The following is a 22,779-nucleotide window of genomic DNA, read 5'->3' on the forward strand; positions in this document are numbered from 1 at the left end:
AAAAGAAATAATTTTAAAATTATTGTACTAACTGGAAGCAAGAAATGGTGAAAAAGAACTTAAAATTATATTTCAAGAAAATTTAAAGGAAAACTGCCCATATATCTGGGAACTAGAGGGTAAAATAGAAGTTAAAAGAATACCAAAAATTGATGAAAATGATCCCCAAATGAAAACTCCAGGAATAATATAGCCAGTTCCAGAGCTATCCATTCAATGAGAAAATGCTGACAACATCCAAAAAGAAATAATTCAAATAACACAGAGTTAGAATAAGAATCAAACAAGATTTAGCATTTACCATAATAAAGTGGAAGACGTGGGATATGATATTCTGGAAAGTAACTATCTGGGATGAGAATTTGCTGGAATTACCTTTCTAGCAAAACAGAGTATAATTTTTTAGGGGGAAGAACATTTAACGAAACAGAAGATCCCATGTCTTGCAGGGAGAACAGAGATGCATAGAACATATAACATTCAAACACTAGATTTGAGAAAGGTATAGAAACATAAACATGAATGAGAAATTATGAGGAACTTAATAAGGTTCAGTTACTTAATTTCCAAGTGAGAAAAAGACACATAGAACTCCAAAGAACTTTATCATCATTGGAAGAGTTAGAAGGAATCTACTTAGAGAGAGAGGGCATGGGTGTGAGTCTATTATATTGAGATGACCTGAAAAAAAAAAAAAAGGTAAAATTAAAGTAATTATTATTTCATTTTGTTCAATTTAGGTTAGGGTTAGGACACAAAAACAACAATTATATCAGTATGATTATAACAATGGAAGAAAAAATCTTTTGATAAAATCCAGCACCCATTACTATAAAATACCAATAGAGGTCATAGGAATAAAGGGAGTGTTCCTTAAAAGGATAAATAGTATCTATCTAAAACCATCAGCAAGAATCATCTATAATGGGGCCAAACTAAAAATCTTCCCAGTAAGATCAGGGGTGAAGCAAATATGACTATTATCACCACTATTGTTTAATATAGTACTAGAAATATTATTTATAATAATAAAAGAAGAAAAAAGAAATTGAAGGAATTAGAATCAGTAATGAGGAAACAAAACTGTCATTCTTTGCAGTTGATATGATAGTAGACTAAGAGAACCCTAGAGAATCAACTTAAAAAGCTACCTGAAATAATTAATTTTAGTAAATTTGCAGGATATAAAATAAATCCACATAAATCATCACCATTTTTTTTTATGACCAACAAAGCACAGCAGCAAGAGATTGAATGAGAAATTCCATTTAAAATAATTGCAAACAATATAAAATAATTGGGACGTTACCTACCAAGACTAACCAGGAACTATATGAACACAATTACAAAACAGTTCACAAAAATAAAGTCGGATTTAAATAATAAAAAAATAAATTCCTCATGGGTAGGCTGAACCAACATAACAAAATGACAATTCCACCTAACTTATTTTACTTATTCAGTGCCATACTAATCAAACTACCAAAAATATCTCATACAGTTAGGAAAAACAGCAAGTAAATTCATCTGGAAGAGTAAATGGTCTATGATATGGAGAAAATAAATGAAATGATTATATACAAAGGAAGGTGATTTAGCAATACTAAATCTCAAAGTATGTTAAAAAGAAGTATTCATCAAAACTATCTGATGCTGGCTAAGAAATAGAACAATGGATCAGTGGAACAGATTAGGTGCACAAGACACAATGTCAAATGATCATATCAACTTAAGTCTTTGGTAAGTCCAAAGACTGAAGCTTTTGGGAATAGACCTCACTGTTTGACAAAAACTGTGGGGAAAACTGGAAAATAATAGTGCATATACAAGGTATAGACGAACAGCTCATACCATATGTGAAGATAAGATAAACATGGGTACATGATGGAGACATATAAGGTGACACAGTAAGAAAATCAGAAAAACAAGAAATAATCTACCTGTCAGTTCTATGGATGAGGGAAGAATTCATGACCAAACAAAAGATACAGAGTAACACAAAATGTAAAATAGATGATTTTGATTATTTTAAATTAAAAAGGCTTCTGCACAAACAAAACCAATACAGCTCAGATTAGAACGGCAGCAGAAAGCTGGGAAACAATCTTTACAGCAAGTGTCTGTGATAAAGGACTCATTTCTAAAATGTATAGAGAACTGAGTCAAATTTATAAGAATACAAGTCATCCCCAACTGATAAATGGTAAAGGGATGTGAACAGGCAGTTTTCATGTGAAAAAATCAAACCTATCTATAGGCATATGAATAATGCTCTAAATCACATTTGATTAGAGAAATGTAAATTAAAACAACTCTGAGAAAAAGGAAGATTAAAGCACCTTACACCTATCAGTTTGGCTAATATGTCAAAAAAAAAAAAAGAAAATGATAAATATTGGAGAGGATTGGGGAAAATGGCACTCTAATGCACGGCTGGTGGAGTTGTCAACTGATTCAACTATTCTGGAGAGTAATTTATAACAATGACCAAAAGGCAACAAAACTCTGCATTCCCTTTGATACAGCAATACCACTACTAGGTCTGTATTCCCAAGAGATCATAAAAAAGGGGGAAAGAACCTAAATGTGCATAAATATTTAGAGCAGTCCTTTTCATGATGAAAAAATATTAGAAATTGAGGGGATGCCTATCAATAGCCTTCAATAGCTGAATAAGTTGTGGTATATGAATGTAACAGTATACAATTGTGCGATAAGAAATGAAGAACAGACAGATTTCAGAAAAATAAAAGCAAAAAACTTGTATGAACTGATGCAAAGTAAAATGAACAGAACCATGAAAACACTGTACATAGTATCAACAACATTGTGTGATGATCAATTATGATGACTTCGTTATACTCAGCAACACGATGATCCAAGACAAGCACAAAGGACTAATGAAGGAAAATGAAATCCACATTCAGATAAAGAACTGATCGATTCTAAAACAGGCAAGTTGAAGCATACTTTTTTTTCACTTTATTCTTTTTTATGTTTTTTATTTCTTTGGATATGTGTCTTCTTTCACAACTGTGAATAATATGGAAATATGCTTCACATAATAGCCCATGTATAACATAACAAATTACCTACCATTTTAGGAAGAGAGGAAGAGGAGGAAGGAGAAAAATTTGGAAGTCAAAATCTTGTAAAAATGAATGCTAAAAATTGTTTTGATATGTAATTGGGAAAAATGATTATTAAAATAACAGAGATCAACAGGGAAACTACAATTTACTGAAAGACATCATAGAGAATAAGTTGGCATAAATACTGAATATGATGAAACAAATGGCATAGCATCTAAATTCTCAAAGGAAAATCTAAATGACTTAGAAGAGGAAGTAGGAAAATTATAATACAATAACAACTTAAATTCCCTTTCTAAGTAGTAGATACATTTAACCATAAAATGAAAGGAAATCAGATGATTAATGGAATTTTAGAAAAAAATCAGACATGGTAGAACTTTGGGCAATATTGATTGGTATGGGATTGTGTGCACCCTTCTTAGGTGTGCATGATAACTTTAAAAATTGAATAAGTATTAGAGCATTAAAATCTCAACAAATGCAGAAAAGCAGGAGTATTAAATATATTTTTCCTGATCATAAGGCAATAAAATTGCATTAAATAACATGTAAAAGATTTAAATTAATTTGAAAGTAAACAATTTAATCTTAAAGAATGTGAAAATCAAAGAAGTAATCAAAGAAGCCCTCGATAATTTTATTAAAGAGAAAGATGACAATGAGACAATTTATAAGATACACCCAAACCAGTCCTTACAAGAAGATTTATATCTTTAAACACCTAAATCAACTGATAAAGAATTGGAAACAGAAGAAAAAGTAGATAAAACCAAATTAAAAGCTGACTGTTTTCAGTGGCTGATTGTTAATAGAAATTACACAAGCATCCACTACAATGCTAGTGGAGACCATGTCCTAATTCAGATATGTTATAAAGTCTAATTTTATAGAACTTTTTTTTATAAATGTAGAAAAATGAGTTACAAAATTAATTAGTATATAATACCAATTAACTTCTATTTATTAATGACATTAATTCACATTAATAAAATATTAATGGTAAGAAAAACTATTTGAATTCAATTAAATAGATGGAATTTTGCTTTATACTTATTATTGTAATGGAAGAAATGCTATTTTCCTCCAAATACAGTTTTTCCATCCAGGTGAACTTATTTAAAGAAGAAGCCAGATACAGTGGGAAGAACTTTGACCATAATCAGGAGAACTGAATTTGAATTTCAGTTCCCCTATGTAATAGGTGAATGTTCTTGGATAAATTATATAACCTCTGCCAGACTGTTTTCTCAGATGAGAAAAAGGAATATTAATAGTTTCATGACCTGCCTCCAATTGTTATTGTGAAGAAAGGACTTGGGAAAGACTTAAGCACTACAGAAATGGGAGTTAATGCTACAATTGCTAATAATAACAATATCACTAAAACCAAACTACCACTGGACAAGAACAGAACAGGAGCCTAGATTATATTCTGCATGTTGATACATGCATATATTTATAAACGCCATCTGCAAACACATACTAACATGGGAGGGGGATCTTTTACAATTCATATTATTCTAATTTTCTCCTCCAATATGACACTGTTAACTGATGCTACCAGAAGAGTTCTCTGAATCAAATAGTCTTTATCTTTACCTGAGTATATATTAAATCTTCAATTCAATTGTATTTTTAAGCATCTATATTGTCTTTACATGCGATCAAAAGAGGGGAAAGTTTATTGGCAATTCACTTACGTTATCTAGCAATCAGTAATAAATTTCTTTATAATGCAGATCTTCTATCTTTGCTTATTCAGCAACCCACTGAAATGATCTCTCTTTATCCTCTATGCCTAGCATGGTATCTAATGTCCACTAAGTCCTTAATAAACATTTCTCTATGAGTAAAACTGTAAGGTGTGACCTAGAACTATCACCACTCAAACAGTCCAGCAAATTCACCAACATTGCACAAGCCTCTGCTCCAAAACAATTGTTGATCCATGGGACTAAAATAGAGAAAATTTCACAGTGCGATTTTAAAAGCATAATTCCTCATTTGGCACCAATTGTCCTATGAACCCTAAAGAATAGATTTAGTTGGGGAAAAGTTTTTAATCTTCACATGGATATTTTGGAGAGAGCTCCTGGAATTTGTTGAAAAATGCAACCCAACTACATCTAAGACTACAGGGAAATGGACATCCCCAAGTTCAATGGCAAAAGAGTATTCTTTCAGAGTCTGTGATAAACTCTGAGGGAGGATTCTTTCATTCTCCAAGAAGTCTTAGTGTTATTATCCTCTAGACTATGCAGTTATTGCAGTATCATCTGCAGGACAAGAAGTGCATCTGGTTAGAATTGATGGAAGCAGGTTACACACAAAAAAGAACATGAGTAGATAATTCCCTAGAAAATAGAACTAAAAGTTAAATCAATCCAGATCCACCTATTTTATTTCTGGTTAGGGAGTTGGAAGAATCTCTGTGTTTTCCAGTGTTGGCCCATGAGAGTGTGCTATGGGTAGTATAAATGTCATTGGGCTTTGGATGGAGATAGCTTTGCAGAAGTCAGGGCTGGAGAGTTTCAAATAGAAAAACCACAGAACAACTAAAATATGTTGCCAATTAAGCTTTAAAATGGAGTTTTAATTTTAAAGGTATAAAGTTGATTGGTTAAATTCTTGTAGACAATATGAATGGACTTCAAACACAGGGAAATAAGATGCTGGAGAACACGGGAGTTCAGTTTATCAAGTTCTATAGAGGTCTTCCCACAAATCAGGATAAGCTGCAAGAAAAGAAAGTATAGATGGCTAACTCCACTATTTAGTGCTCTGTTTCGCTCTTCCTCTGTTTGTGTGTATGCGTATATATAATATATTTAATAATAATATTTATACATATATATGTATATTTATACATATATATGTATATATAGTATATATGTATATATATATGTGTATATATGTATGTATATATACATAGCATTTGTGTATACACACACAGAGAATGTAGTGTTTTAAGTATGTGTGTGTGTATGTATCTGGGGTTGGGGAAGATAAGTACATACATGTTTTGATTTAGAGGCAGGCTATTGTAGTGGAAATATTGTTAAACATGAAGATGAGAAAGAGTGGGTTTACATCTTGGTAACATCTACTGGCTGTTTGACCCTAGGTGTCATAGTGGATGGAGTACAAGGCCTGGAGTCAGGAAGACTTATCTTCAAATCTGATCTCTCACACTTAGTACCTGTATGACTCTGGGCAAGTCACTGTAACCGTGTTTGCCTCAGTTTTCTCAAGTGTGAAAGGAACTGGAGAAGGCAACGGTAAGCCACTATATTATCTTTTCAAAAACAAAAACAAAAAAAACAAAACAAAAAACCCCAAATGGAGTCATTAAGAGTCAGACACAAATGAAATGACTAAACCACAACAATAACGTGACCCTAGATAAGCCATGGAAGGGCTTTATCAAGCCTTTGCTTATTCAGCTATAAAATGAGGACTAAAATGAGAAGAGGCAGAGTGATGTAGGGACATAGCTGGCTTGGGTATCAGGTAGACGCAAATTCCAAAGAGGCTGATGCAACATATTGACTAGGAGCAACTAGAAAAGTCATTTAGAGCATCAGTGGTCCAGACAACTGACTATGACTGTTAGGGGATGGGTATTGGACGAAGGCATCTTCATGCTAGGAGAGGAGCTTCGTACACTATTTAAGTCACATGCCACAGGTCTTCCAAGAAAAATGCTTTGGATTCGAAAAGAGAGACAAGGTCAAATGTATAACCAGGAATTTTTCAGAGAAGGAAGGGAACTTATCAACAACCATGTGAAAAATATCCCAAATCCTTAACAATCATTGAAATGAAAATTTCAGACTGAGAAATACGTTAAACACAAACACACACATATGACATTTGTTAATAGAGCTATGAAGGGAAAAGTTCACTAACTCACTGTTCATGGAAACATGAAGTAATGAAAGAATGTGAGAAAGCAATTTAAAACTATAAACAGTCATTAGCCTGCATGTGCCCTTTGTCCAAAGTAGTAAGAAATGACAGAAAGAAATGAGGGAATGTCAGTGTGTCATACCGACAAGGTAGAGAGTGGGAGAAATGTGAGGAGTCCTGATGATTTTTTAAATTGTATTTTATTTTTAGCTAAAGAATAATATAAGTATTTCCATAATATGGTGTAATAAAAAAGATAATTGCGCATAAAACTGCAAATCTATAATATACCACTTCCTATTTATGTAAATATATAACAAAATTATGATGCAACATTCATTTTCTACCTTTTCTTCTCTCTCCCTTCACCATAGAGATGGTTATCATTAGACATGAATAGATGTGTGTGTGTGTGTGTGTAAAATTATTTTATATTTACTTCTATTTATAAATTATTTTTCTGGATGCAGATAACATCTTTCTTCATTTACCCCCTTTATTGGTAATTTGGATATTGATAATAGTTAAAATGACTTATTCCCTCAAAAGTCCTTCTTAAAAAAAAAATATTGCTGGGGTGCAGAGCCAAAATGGCAGAGTAGAAGGAAGGATCTGCTTGAGCTTTCCCCCCCAAACCCTTCAAAATACCAGTAAAAAATTACTCTAAACAAATTCTAGAGAAGCAGAAGCCACACAATGGCAGAGTGAAAGAGATTTTCAGCCCACGACAATCTGGAAGGCCAACAGGAAGGGTTTAATGCATCAGGCTCAGAGTAGAGTGCAGCCCAGCATAGGCTGCACCAACACAGACAGGACTAGTGCAGGGCTCAGAGTGATGAATCACTGGCAGCTGTAGTATTTTCCAGACTTCTCAATTCACAAATGCCAAAGACATCTTCAAATATCAGTGGGAAAACTCTCTCACCTGAGTGAGAGGGGAACATAGTCCTGGTCCAGCCCCAGGGTGGTGGCAACCACTACCAAGGTAGTGGCTGCTTCTGGAGTTCTCAGCCCACAGACAGTGGGGGAATCAAGTGTCTGAACTGGTTCACATTCCTGGGTGGAATTTCTGGGGCAAGGAGGAGCACTGGCATGTCAGAGTTGGTGGTGGCTGTGGAGAGGAAATCTTACTTACTGTTCCAGGGCAGAAAAGGATGTTCCTAGTTGCTCATAGATCAGAGTGCAGGCAAAGAGAGGAGTTAACACCTCTCCTTTGATCATACCGCTTTGGAAGAATTGAGAATTTACACATCCCTAGAGATATCTCTGACAACAGCTACAGAAAATCCATGAAATTTGGGGCAATACACTCTCCACTTAACAAAGAACTCAAAAGTCAAGTCATTGCCTGGGAAAATGAGATAAAAGGAGAAAATAAGACTATAAAAGTTTACTTTCTTGATGAAAAGGCATTTTCTTATGATAATGAAGGTCAAAGCATACAACGGAGGGACCACAGCAATCAAGGCTCCTACATCCAAAGCCTCCAAGAAAAATATGGAATGGTCTGAGTACATGGAAGAGCTCAAAAAGGATTTTGAAAATCAAAGTAAGAGAAGTAGAGAAGAAATTAGGAAACAAAATGAGAGGGATACAAGAAAATCATGAAAAATGAATCAAAAGCTTGCTAAATCAGCCCCCCAAAAATGCTAAAGAAAAGGATACCTTTACTAATAGATGAACCCAAATAGCAAAAAGCCAGTGAGGAAAAGAAAGCCTTAAAAAGCAGAATTGGCCAAATGGAAAAGGAGGTCCAAATTCTCAGTGAAGAAAATAATTCCTTAAAAATGAGAATGGAGCAAATAGAAGTTAATGATTTTATGAAAAATCAAGAAATTATAAAACAAAATCAGAAGAATAAAAAAGAAGACTGTGAAATATCTCATTGGAAAAACAACTGACCTGTAAAATAGATCCAGGAGAGATAATTTAAAAATTTTGATCTACCTGAAAAACATGATCAAAAAAGAGCCTAGATATCATCTTTCAAGAAATTATCAAGGAAAATTGCCCTGATATTCTAGAACAGAGATTAAAATAGAAATAGGAAGAATACACTGATCACCTCCTAAAAGTCATCTCAAAAGAAAAACTCTTAGGAATATTGTAGCCAAATTCCAGCATTTCCAGGTCAAGGAGAAAATGTTGCAAGCAGCCAGGAAGAAACAATTCAAGTACTGTGGAAATACAACCAAGAAAACACAGAATTTAGCAGCTTCTACACTAAGAGATCAAAGGGCTTGAAATATGATATTCAAGAGGTCAAAGGAGTTAGGAATAAAACCAAGAATAATCTATCCAGCAAAACTGAATATAATACTTCAGGGAAAAAATGAAATTTCAATGATAAGAGAGGACTTCCAAGCATTCTTGTTGAAAAGATCAGAGCTGAACAGAAAATTTGAGTTTTAAATACAAGACTCAAGAAAAGCATGAAAAGGTAAACAGGAAAGAGAAGCCTTAAGGGAATCATTAAAGTTGAACTATTTACATTCCTACATGGAAAGATGATATTTACAACCCATGAGGGCACAGGGTGAGCTGAATATGAAGGGAGGATACCTAAAAAATAAAATTAAGTGTTGAGAGGAATATACTGGGAAAAAGGGATAAGAATGTAGCAAATAGTCTCACATAAAAGCGGCAAGAAATAGCTTTTACAATGGAAAAGAAGAGGGGCAGTGAGATAGAATAATTGAGCCTTACTTTCATCAGATTTGGCTTTTATTCCAATGAGTTACTGAATAATTTTACTTTTATTTATTTACTTGTATTTTGCACATAGAAGCTGATAAGGCTTTGGCCTGTAGGCTTGTCAAGGTGTCATCACAAGTACAAAGCTCCACACCTCAACAGCAGGGTTGGGGTTGAGAAAAGGCATTCTATCCCAGTCACAGGATGATAAGGGTCTTCAACAGAGATCCATATGATTAGGTAGTCTCTGCTGTAAGACAGTTCTAATGAAGCAGAGACGACATCACATAAAAGTGGAAGGGAGAGGGAAGTGAAACAGCAGTGGCCCTTGCACCCAAAACAAGACTGGTCTAGTGGTTCTTAGGACAGGAGCAGACTTCGACAGAGGTGACTGGTGGCTACCAGTTCCCAGGCCTCCTGGCCACAGTTTACTTGGCCTGAGGGTTTTTGAAGTTCCTTCCAACAAATTTGTCCTCACTGCCTAGTTCTTCCTCTGTTCTGAGAAGCTGGTTGGACTTAGCCAGATGCTGAGACACACAAGGGAGTACCAGTCTTGATCTGCCCAGTGCAGAGACCCACCAACAGGTCTGCAATGAAGGTATCTTCAGTCTCCCCAGAATGATGGGAAACCATTACTCCCCATCCATTGGACTAGGCCAACTTGCATGCCTAGAGAGATTCAGTCATGGAGCCAATCTGGTTCACTTTGAGTAGGAGGCAGTTGCAGGCCTTCTCATTTGCAACCTTTTCAATTAGCTTGGAATTGGTCACTGTGAGATTGGTACTGTGAGTACCAGTGAGGGATTGCCTACCACCTGGATGCCTGCAGGAGCAGTGAAATTCTTCCAGGCTTCCCAATCATCCTGGTCAAAGGGATCCTCAATAGAGATCACTGGATAGTCCTCGATGAAGCTCTTGTAGAGATTCCCAAGCTCAAAAGGGGAGATGTATCTATTTGAATCATCAGGAGACTTGAAGTCCAAGACATATTTCCCAGATTAGAAGAATTCAGAGGCAGCAACATCCATGCCAATTATGACCTTATCAATATAGCCAGCCTTACCAATAGTATTATTTAGTAGGTCCAGAGCTTCTTTATTCTTTGGAATGTTGGGAGCAAAGCCACCCTCATCCCCTAAGTTGGTGGCGTCCTATCCATATTTCCACTTAATCACACTTTTCAGGGTGTGGTAAACCTCAACTTCAATGCTCATTTCCTCCTTAAAGGTTACTACTCCACCAGAGAGGATCATGAACTCCCATGTGGCCAGCTTGTTACCAGCATGGGATCCACCACTGATCATATGGAAGTCTGGAACTGGTAGGATGACTCCATCACTGCCTATAAAGTCAGCAATATGGTGATACAAGGAGACATCTTTCTCAGCAGCTCTAGTCTTACAAACAGTCAGAGACATTCCCAATATGGCATTTTCACCAAATTTAGATTTATTCTCAGTGCTTTCCATCTCTGTCATCAACTTGTTGATCTTCTCCTGCTTCACAACATTCAGTTTCTTGATTAATAAGGCTAGAAGAAATAGTTTTATTGATGTGCTCACCTGCTTTTGAGAATCCTTTTCCCATATAGCGGGTCTTATCATTGTGTCAGAGTTGTAGAGCTTCATGAATACTGGTAGAAGCACCACTGCACATAGCAGCTCAGAACAGATCTTTTCCAGGGTAGAGATCAACTTCAACAATAGGGTTTCCAGGAGAGTCAAAGATTTCTCTTGCCTGGATCTTGTAAATAGATATGTTGAGGTTCTGGTTAGTGCTTCCTCCACCAAGCTCAGAGAACAAAGGCCGAGGGGTCTATCTACACCCAGAGGGAGTGTTAAATGGGCAGGTTTATTCCAGGGAAACTCTCCTTCTTGTATTTGCCTAAAGGAGAGAATAACACACATTCAATTGGGTATGAAAATCTACCTTACCTTGCAGGAAAGCAAGGGGACGGGGATAGTAGAGAGAGGAAAATAGAAAGGACAGCAGATTGGAGGAAGGCGTAATCAGAAGTAAACACTATTGTTGGGAGACAGGTCAAGGAAGAGAATGGAATAAACAAAGGCCAGGACAGGATAGAGGCAAATGTGGTTAGTCTTTCACAATATTACTCTTATGGAAGTGTTTTACATGGCTATATATGACCTATGTTGAATCTCTTCCTTTCTCAGTGAGGGTGGGTGAGGAGGGAGGAAGGGAGAGAATGTGGAACTCAAAACTTTGAAAATAAATGTTAAAAATTGTTTTTGTATGCAACTGGGAAATAAGACGTACAGGCAATGGGGTATAGAAATCTATCTTTCTCTACAGGAAAATAGAGAGGAGGGTGATGGGAGAAGGGGGGTAATAGAAGGGAGGGCAGATAACAGAAAAGAGTGATTGAGGCACATGCTGCCCTAGGTTGTGGGAAGGAGAGAAAATTTGGAATTGAAAATTGAAACAATATTGCTATTATTGTGTACAGTGTTCTCTTCATTTTGTTCATTTCACTGTTCATTAGTTCCTGTAAGACTTTCCTTGTTTTTCAAAAATTATCAAGCCCGTCATTTCTTATAACACAGTTGTATCCCATTGCAATCATATGCTACAACTTGTTCAGTCATTCCCTAGTTGTTGAGCATCCCTGCAATATTCAGTTCTTTGCCATCACAAAGATAACTGCCACAAATATTTGAGAAATATAGGTTCTTTTCTTTTTTCCCTAATCATCTTTTGAAATAGACCTAGTGGTTGTATTGCTAGATCAAAGGGTATATGCAGTTTAGTAACTCTTTGGCCAAAATTCCAGATGACTCTCCAAAATGAACTGACTAGAAGAAGGAGAAAAAATACACACAGGGACTATGCAGTAATGTAAAAAAAAAATAACTGTTCAAAACTTTAGAGTTCGAATAACTAAAATGGCCCATCCTGACTGGAGATGTTTGATGATGAATCTTACTTTCCACATCTTGACACTGACATTATGGAGTAGAGGTTGGGAATGATATATACATATACACATACATACATACATACATACATACACACACACACACACATATATATATATATATACATATAAATGTCTGTATATGTGTGTATGTATATATGTGTGTATATGCTATATGTACGCATGTATATTCCAGAGAAGGCAACTTGTGAATTTCCATACTTTAATTAAATTTATTTTTATAAGGCAAGATTTTATTTTGGGGGATAGGGAGGAAGTGATAGTGATGTAAAAATATTACAGAGTAGATCATCAAGGAAACATTAAGCATTTAAAAAAGTTATATACAAGAAAGTAAAATGACTTTAAGGTGAGGACATAAATAGTACGGGTAGGAAATGCATTATTAAATTCAATGTATGTGTAAGGCTTCCTGCACAATGGGGAAGAAAAATGTTCTGAATTCACAGAGAATACTGAGATTTAGAATTTTTCACTCATCTTCTGATCCAGAAGTGAGTATCACATGGTTATAAATGAGGAGGAACTAAAAAAAAATAATAAAAATGTAAATGGGGCAGGAAGGAAGAAGAGTTAGGGCACAGTATTTTGCCTTACTAGCGAGAGGCCCAGACTCTTGCTCATGGGACTGAGGGAAGCAGTCTGAGAAGTAATGTGGACTAGGAGCTGCTATGGCAGTTTGAACAGCAGTCAGACATGTTTTTTTTTTCCTTTCTTTTCTTCCTAGACCATTGTGTGGGGAGGGTAAGATAGGGGGAGATGACCAAAGAACTACCAACTGCTCTGATCAATGGTGGCAAAACAAACTGGATTATTTCTACTCTCTACCTCTTTGATTGGAGACAAATAATGCCTGCCTCTACATGTGTTCCATGATTCTTTTACAGACTGTGCTTTGTCTTCCTTTGTCTTCTCCTCATAAATTCCTGGGCTTGAACCAGGAATATGCATTTCGTTGGTTTGAGGTATGAGGGCACATGGACAGCTCGGGTGATAATGACCTTTCTCATGCAGAGAGGGGATCCTAACCCCAAGCCTTAGAAATTCATGTTTTATAACAACACACCCATCTGGCCTACCAGAGCACCGGGGCCATTGAATTCCAGAGGAATAACTCCAACTGTATATACTTAAAAAATGTAGATCTAGTATAAATTCCTAGTTTGATGCAATCTGATTGCAGACCCCCCAACACAGCCCTACAACAACCCCTTACTTCATAGTTCAACATTTCTCTACACCCCAATGTTCAGGAGAACCAAGATCCATCCCCTTGTGCTGGTGTGGTGCTAATATGCAAAATTCTTATTGCCAGCCATGTCTAATTTAGTCGGTTTCCTTTCCCAGTGATAGCACACCGAGTGCAGAAATGAAACTTTGTCAGCAGCTAGCAAGTCCAGTTAGTCACCTGCCTAAAGTCAAGCAGATAGTAATTGGTAAGACTGAGATTGGAACTCAAAGCCTCAATTACACAGCTATAACACTTCATAATAGAGTTTTACAGAGGTGAATTGCACCCCTCTTCAAAATAGGGAGAATATACCTTACTTATATCTCTAACACTACAAATTCTGAATGCCTAGAACTTGGAGTCAGGAAGATGGGATTCCACATCCTAGAAACTTAGTAGAGTTGAACCTGCACTGATTTCACGTATATGCAGGATACGTCTTGGATTTACACATGGATGTCTGCTGCTCTACCTGTAAGCCCCTTCAGGATAGGAATTACCTTGTTTTTGTGAATACCTGATGCCTAACACATAATGCATAGTTAGGGCGGGGAGCTTGATAAGTGGTTATTAATTGGTTGCTTCACTATGTGACCTTGGACAAATACCTTAATCTCAATGTCATATTCCTTATGATTTACAGTAACCTCTCTAGGCCTCAATTTCTCCAGACATAAAATACAGCTGTGGGATTGGGGGTTCTTAACCTAAGGTCCAGGAACCCACAAGATAGATATAAAAGGGTATATGGACTGGGACAGGAAAAACACATCTTTATTTTCACTAACATCCAATTAAAAATGAAAATTTTCTCCATATATAAGTAACCCTCTTTCCTTTTTTCCTGATAAGGGGACCATGGGTTTCATTAGATTGCCAAAGGCATGCACGATCCCTGGATGGCATGATTCCTTTGTTGTTTTTTAACTGTAATTTATAGATGGCCAGTTAGGAGACAGTTCTCACACCAGGAGCTCCCCACATCAAATTACTGTTTCATGTGCTCAATTGTCTATTTTGACAATAGTCTGTTCTCTTAAGAATCCTTTCTAATTGTGCTTAATAGAACTCCTTCACTCCACAGAGACAGACACACTGCTAGGATGGTCTTGGGATTAATAAAGAATCCAGAGCGAATGCATGCAACGGGGGAGGAGAAAAGAATTCACGAGAGGCTCAAACAACAGCTCTGTATCTTGTAGCCAGACTATCAGTCAACACTTAAACGTTTCCACTGTTCATTTCCTTCTTCGTGGACATAGTGAGACTGTCCAGGGTGTTTAAGGGATGACTTCATAGGAATAAAAAGGTGTTTTCCTAGAATATCCCATTAAAAGCAAAGGCTGATTAAATCTTTCATCTCCTTCCCTCTCCATCAGATAGACAGATCATACACTAACCCCAGAAACTTTTCCAGAGATTAGGGTTTTATTTTAAGCCAATTTGATTACACATTCCAGCAATTACTCTCTCAGGATACTGGTTTTAGCAAAATAACTTCCAGCAGTTAAACTATTTCAACCTTTCTTGCTGAATGATGGCTTGGGTTTCTCTAGAGAGAATCTCACAAAGGATGAATAAATCTACTTCTGGTGATCATTACTGCCATTGATTCAGGCTTCAGTCTATGAGCCTAGAAGACAGTGTTGGCAAATTGGACTTTGATCTAAAGGTTATTGTCTTTAATAAGCAAATGTCAGTCAAAGAAGCATCTGCTTCAGTGCCAAGGCTTCCACAAGATACCAGAGAGTTGTCATAAGAGAGTTGATTCAGGGTACCTATTGCCTTGCTTAGAGGAATTGCAGAAGCAGCTGTCTGTAGGTTTGGGATAATAAATTTTACAAAAAAGGTGACTATTTGAATTATTGGAAAGAAAATGTATGTCCCTATCCATTGACCTCATACTTAAGTGCAGTTTGGATAACACAAAGTTATGTCTCCAACTGTATGAAAATCCAGATTTATAAACCACAGACCGATCTGTGAGTGTGGCTGCCCAGATGCTGGACACTGGGCCAGGAGCCCAGATTACTCCACTGGCACAGCAGCTGCATGAAACTCAAAAGCTATATTGCCCCCTCTGGTTTCTAAAGTGATGTAGTTAATAGAACCCTTCATAGATGCCCCAGTTTACTAATCAAATACTCTCTTTAGCATAATGGAATCTCCTTATATTTAACTCGGTAAATATTTGTTAAGTACTTATCCAGTGTTAGACACTGTGCTAGCCACAGGAGACAAATAGTCCTTGCCTTAATGGAGCTGACATTTTACTGCACAGATAAAACACTCCCTGCCCCAGACACAGAGAGAAAAACAGAGAGAGAGACAGAGACAGAGAGAGAGAGAGAGAGATGGCTCTTTGTGGAAGGAAGAATTTAATTTAAGAATTTAAAGTGATATAAAACAAAAATATATCCATGACATAAATTTATTTGGGAGTACTGAACACTGAACTTTTGGAAGAGAAGAATAAGACGACCAGATTTATACACAGGGAAGATAAGCCTGGCAGTGTTGGAAAGAAAGTATTGGAGAGAAAACTGCGTTAGGTGGAGATGAGGAACTGTCAAGAGTCTATTGGAGTAGTGTGACCAATAGCCCTGTGGTCTCTACGACCAAATATACCATTTATTATTCCATGTTTTTGTTATTTATCTAGTGTAGTGAAGTTGAAATGTCATAGAAATGATCCCTCTGACTTCTTGCCTCAAAAAATTAAGCCCTTGCATGAATCAAAAAACAAAAATAAATAGTTATTTTATTTTTAGAGGGAAAATCTTATTTGAAAGCAGAAAAAACAACTATTTGAGTTTCGAGTTTACAGGACATTTCACCAAATGAGTGTTTACATTGATTTTTTTTTGTTAATTTTTAGCTAATTATATTGAATAGGCATAGCTTGAATTATTTTGGTATTCCCATACTGGCCATGGATCTGGGGAGAATGAGAAAACTGTTGTAGAGATAACATTGAAAGTGCCTGATAACCAACAAGATATGAGAAATAAGGAAGAATAAATGATACAACCGAGGATTGAAAAATGAGAGATCAATGAATTCTGATGCTCTGGACAGAGTGAAGTCATAAAGGGGAGAGCACTGGGGATTTTAGGAGGAGAGAGAATGAAAAACAAAACTCAATGCTAGACAGTCCTGAAGTGGTCCCAAGTCTTAGCAATATTCTTCTTTTCAATATCCTGAATTCCTTATTTATACTTTCCCCACATATTAAATTCGTTTCTAAGTCTTGCTGCTTCTAAATTCACAATATTCCTGAATTCTCACCCTTCTCTCCTCTGACACTGCCTCCATGCTGGTTCAGGCCCACATCACGTCTCACCTTAATTATTGCAATAGCTGCTGGTGGATCTGTATGTCTCAAGTCTCTCCCCACTTCCATCCATCCTCCATTAGTGGCCAAAGTGATTTTTCTAAAGTGCAGATCTGATGATGTCACCCTTCTCCTCAAACTCCACTTAGTTAAGTTCATTGGCTCCCTTATGTCATCTATGGTCAAATATACTTTTCTTTACATATTTTAATGTTATTTGCCTAATTAGTTGAAGTTTAAATGTCATAGAAAAGCTTTATCTGGCTTTTTACCTTAAAAATGGTACTATTATATATCAGAAAAAAAAAAAAAGATGTTTGAATTGGGGTGGGGGTTTTGGGGGTGGAAATCTGAAATCAGAGAAAGAAAACCAACTATTTGAGATTTTGGTCCACAGGACACTCCGTCAAGTAAGTGGTTATGCTGAATTTTGCATTAACTTTTTGGTTAATTATACTGAATAGGCATAACCTGAATTATTTTACATATTTACTTTCCTAGTTTATGTCTAGTTGATATGCAACCGGATCCTGATTAGTGCCAATAATAAATGCTTTGAAGTTGTTGCATATATTTAAAATTATAATTATGTTAAATGTGGTAATTATTCCCAGATCATTGGAAATAAGCAGTGCAAATCATATCATTGCTTTAGAGGATTCATTACTCTCACTTATGTGGACTTAACTCTAATCAAATGAGACAGAGAGAATACTGTGCAAGTCCTAAAGCCTTAGGCAAACATCACTGGTTATGACTGACCATTTGATTCATCACATCTAGGAAATGTCTTTGTATGACTTTGGATAAGTGTCTTACCTCTCTAAAACTTAGTTTCTTATTTTTTCAGCTTTTATTTTTTCCAATTTCATATAAAAACTTTTCACATTTATTTGTTAAGATTTTGAGTTCCAAATTTTCTCCCTACTTCCTTCCTTTTTGCCTCATTGAGAAGTCAAGGAATTTGATATAGGTCATATGTATGCAGTCGTTCAAGAGTTATTTCCATTTTTCTTATGTTGTGAAAGAAAATAGAACAACAACAAAAAAAGAAAAATAAAGTTTAAAAAAAGTAACCTTCTATCTGCATTCAGACATCCATCAGTTGTTTCTCTGGATTCAGATAGCATCTTTCATCATAAGTCCCTTGGAATTGTCTTGGGTTATTATATTACTGAGAATAGCTAAGTCATTCACAAATTATCATCAAACAATGTTTCTGTTAACGTGGACAATATTCTGGTTCTGCTCACTTCACTTTGCATCACATCATATAAATCTTTCCACATTTTCCTGTGAAAAAGCAAGTACCCTGACATACAGAGGAGGACCTGCTACCACAGGTGCTTAGATCTCCTTTTCTAAAAGGAGAGATAACTTCTGATGGGTAAATAATCAAGCACATCTATTATTCACTTAGTTCAGAGGAAAAAGTCAGCATCCTGAACTTCAGAGAAAGTACAGAGAAATCAAAATCAAAGACATGCTTCCAACTATCTCACATAAGCAATGCATACATCATAGATCAACAGACAAATCCAACTGTCTGACCATTACATGTATACATAACTACCAGAAAGGGAAGCACCAACATTTGGATTTTCAAAGCCCAGGGCTACTTAACAGTTGCCCAGAGTCTCATGGGACACACAAAGCTTCTTCTAAAAACTAAGCCTTCAGGTAAAACCACACCTCACAATCCTTATACACTTTTTAGAGCCAGAGGGCATCACAACCCTGCAGAACCAGTGCCTAATTACCAAAAGGTGTGGATCTTCCTACAAATCTTCCAGGTCCATTAATAGATGAGGAAGATCTTTAATCACATTATTCAATCAGAGATACTTGATTACACTAAAATAAAAAATAGCAGAAGATCATACTTTGCTTGTCATTACATCCTGCAACTATCCTGCTTATCATTTCTTACAACACAATAGTATTCCATAAAAATCATATGACAAAACTTGTTTGGCCATTCCCCAATTGATGGGCATCCCCTAAATTTCCAATTCTTTGTCACCACAAAAAGACCTGCTATACACATTTTTGGTACAAATATGTCCTTTCCCCATTTTTATCTCTTTTTTGAATAGTGATCTAGTGGTTCTATTGCTGGATCAAATGATATGCCCAGTTTTATACATCTTTGGGCAGAGTTCCAAATTGCTACATAGAGGGGTTGAATTAATAAAATAGGTTTTAAATCTCTGTCTTTCTACCTCTCTCTGTCTCTGTCTCTCTCTGTCTCTGTCTCTCTCTTTCTCTCTCTCTCTTCCACTCTCTGTGAGTGCATGTGTGTGTATGTGAAAGAACCATGTAACCATTTGAAAGTGTTGTGAGAATAATATTGTAAATAAAATATATGGGGAGGGGAGGCAGAACCAAGATGGCTGAGTAGCATCACACACTTTCTAAAGCTCTGTCCCCAAGCCCAGCCAAATACCTGCAAAAATGACTCCAAACAAATTTTGGAGCTGTAGAACCCACAGAAAGATGGAGTGAAGCAAATCTACAGCCCACGACATCCTGGAAGGTCACCATGCCAACATTGGACAATCCAGCATGCACAACACTGGCACAGACAGGACATAAGCAGGCCTTGGGGGGGGGGGGCAGATTGAACCTCTCACACCTGTGATGGTTTCCAGCCATCAGGACCCAAGAAAACTGAGGAGAATTTGTAATGTCAATGGAAAAAATCTGTGGGACCAGTGTGGGAGAGTGGAGTAGTCCAGCCCTAGCCCCAGAGCAGCAGAGGAGGAAAGGGGCAGAGGAACCCATAACAACCACAGCAGCAGCAAGAGGAGAGACAGCTACTGTTTCTGGGGCTCTAGGCCCACAGATTATGGGGGAATTGAGCAACTGACAGTACACCCTCAACCTCACTGAAAGCAGAGAACTACCTTGACAAAGAGTTCAAAAGTTACATAAATGGCTGGGGAAATGAGCAAAAACTGAAAAAAAGAATCAGATTATAAAATCTTACTTTGGAGATAAGGAAGACCAAAACATGCAAACAGAGGAAAACAAAGTCAAAGTTCCTCCATCCAAAGCCTCCAAGAAAAATATGAATTGGTCTCAAGTCATAGAAGAACTCAAAAAAGATTTTGAAATTCAAGTAAGAGTAGAGCAAAAATTTGGAAGAGAAATGAAAGAGATGCAAGAAAATTATGAAAAATGAGTCAACTGCCTGCTAAAGGAAACCTCAAAAAATGCTGAAGAAAATAACACTGTAAAAATAGACTAATCCAAATGACAAAAGAGATCCAAAAAGCCAATGAAGAGAAGAATGCCCTAAAAAGCAGAATTGGCCAGATGGAAAAGGAGGTCCAAAAGCTCATGGAAGACAATAATCCCTTAAAGATTAGAATGGAGCAAATGGAAGCTAATGACTTTATGAAAAATCAAGATAGTAGAAAACAAAACCAAAGGAATGAAAAAATAGAAAACAATGTGAAATATCTCATTGGAAAAACAATAGACCTGGAAAACAGATACAGGGGAGACAATTTAAAAATTATGGGACTACCTGAAAGCCATGATAAAAAAAAAAAAACCTAGACATCATCTTTCAAGAAATTATCAAGGAAAACTGCCCTGATGTTCGAGAACCTGAGGGTAAAATAAATATTGAAACAATCCAGCAATGGCCTTCTGAAAGAGATCCCAAAAGGAAAACTCTTAGGAATCTTGTAATCAACTTCCAGTGCTCCCAGGTCAAGAAGAAAATATTGCAAGTGGCTAGAAAGAAATAATTTGAATATTGTAGAAATACAACAAGGATAACATAAGATCTAGCAGCTTCTAAATTAAGGGATCAAAGGGCTTGGAATGTGATATTCCAGAAGTCAAAGGAGCTATAATTAAACCCAAGAATTACCTACACAGCAAAACTGAGTATAATACTTCAGGGGAAAAAATGGTCATTCAATGAAATAGAGGACTTTCAAACATTCTTGATGAAAAGGCCAGAGCTGAATAGAAAATTTGATTTTCAAACACTAGAATCAAGAGAAGCATGAAAAGTTGATCAGGAAAGAGAAATCATAAGGGACTTACTAAAATTGTACAGTTTACATTCCAACATGGAAAGATAATATGTGTAACTCTTGTGACTTTTCTCAGTACTACGGTACTTGAAGGGATTACATACATATATACAGAGGGCACAGAGTGAGTTTAATAGGAAGGGATGATATCTAAAAAAATAAAATTAAGGGGTGAGAGAGGAGTATATTGGGAAGAATAAGGGAGAAAATAGAATGAGCCAAATTATCTCTCACATAAAAGAAACAAGAAAAACTTTTTCAATGGAAGACAAGAGAGGGCAGGTGAGAGGGAAGAAGTAAACCTTACTCTCATCATATTTGGCTTAAAGAGGGAATAACACACATACTCAATTTGCTATGAAACTCTATCTTACACTACAGGAGAGTAGGGGAGAAGGGGATAAGCAGGGTTTGGGGGGATGATAGAAGGGAGGAGCAATGGCAAGAGTGTCCTCCATAATTAGAAGTTAATACTTTTGAGGAAGGAGAGGGTCAAAAGGGAGAACAGAATAAATGGGGAGCAGGACAGGATGGAGGGAAATATAGTTAGTCTTCCACAACATGGCTTTTATGGAAGTCTTTTGCATAACTTCACATGTATAACACATTGAATTGCTTGCCTTGTCAGTGGGGATGGGTGGGGAGAAAGGAAGGGAGAAAAGTCGTAATTCAAAGTTTTAAAAATAGATGTTAAAAATTGTTTGTACATGCAACTGGGAAATAAGATACACAGGCAATGGAATACAGAAATCTATCTTGTCCTCCCAGAAAATAGAGGGGATGGGGATAAGAGAGGGGAAGGGTGTGATAGAAGGGAGGGCAGATTGGGGAAAGCGCTAATCAGAATGCATGCTCTCTTGGGGTGGGTGGAGGGGAGAGATGGGGAGAAAATTTGGAAATCAAAATCTTGTGGAAATGAATGTTGAAAACTAAAAAATAAATAAATTAAATTTTGAAAAAGAAAAAAATAAATGAAATATATGATTAAAAAAGAGACCAAGTTTTTGAAGTCTAGTTTTGTATATGCAGATGTGATTGTATATTACATATTATATACTATATTATATAATATGATATCATATATAATTTATTGTTGTTCAGTTGTTTCACTTTTCTGACTATCTGTGACCCAATTTGGGACATTCTGGGCAAAAATACAATAGTGGTTGGCCATTTTCTTCTGCTCATTTTACAGATGAGGAAACTGCAGCATAAAAGGTTAAGTGACTTGCCCATGGTCACACGACTAGTAAATGTGAGAGGACAGATTTGAACTCATTTCCCTGACTCCAGGCCTCGTGCTCTATCCACTGCACCATCCAGCTGCCCTTATAATATAGTATGCAATATAATATATAAGTATATGTTATGCTTAAGAAAACAAGTTCACAGTTTGAAGGGCCTAAAACATGCTAATATACACAATGAATGAAAGTTTTCTTCACTTGGAAATTGCTTACTTCAAGGAAATTATAGGGCTAAGATCAAACCTCCTCGTGTCTGTTTGT

General features: G+C 36.4%; 1 protein-coding gene across 2 annotated transcripts in view; it reads right to left on the bottom strand.

The window, feature by feature from the left end:
* Positions 1-22,779, bottom strand: part of AGMO (alkylglycerol monooxygenase) — a 413,111-nt gene that overhangs the window by 60,440 nt on the left and 329,892 nt on the right. Inside the window, exon 13 of one of the 2 annotated variants that reach the window (XM_072650818.1) lies at positions 9,742-11,582. The exons of the other annotated variant lie outside the window; for it this stretch is intronic. Coding sequence (XP_072506919.1) covers positions 11,550-11,582 — 33 coding nt within the window. The 3' untranslated portion in view covers positions 9,742-11,549. Of the gene's footprint in view, positions 1-9,741; positions 11,583-22,779 lie in introns of those variants that run through there. 2 annotated transcript variants of the gene reach the window in all.

Source organism: Notamacropus eugenii, chromosome 3 (genome assembly GCF_028372415.1).
Source record: "Notamacropus eugenii isolate mMacEug1 chromosome 3, mMacEug1.pri_v2, whole genome shotgun sequence".
NCBI lineage: Eukaryota > Metazoa > Chordata > Mammalia > Diprotodontia > Macropodidae > Notamacropus > Notamacropus eugenii.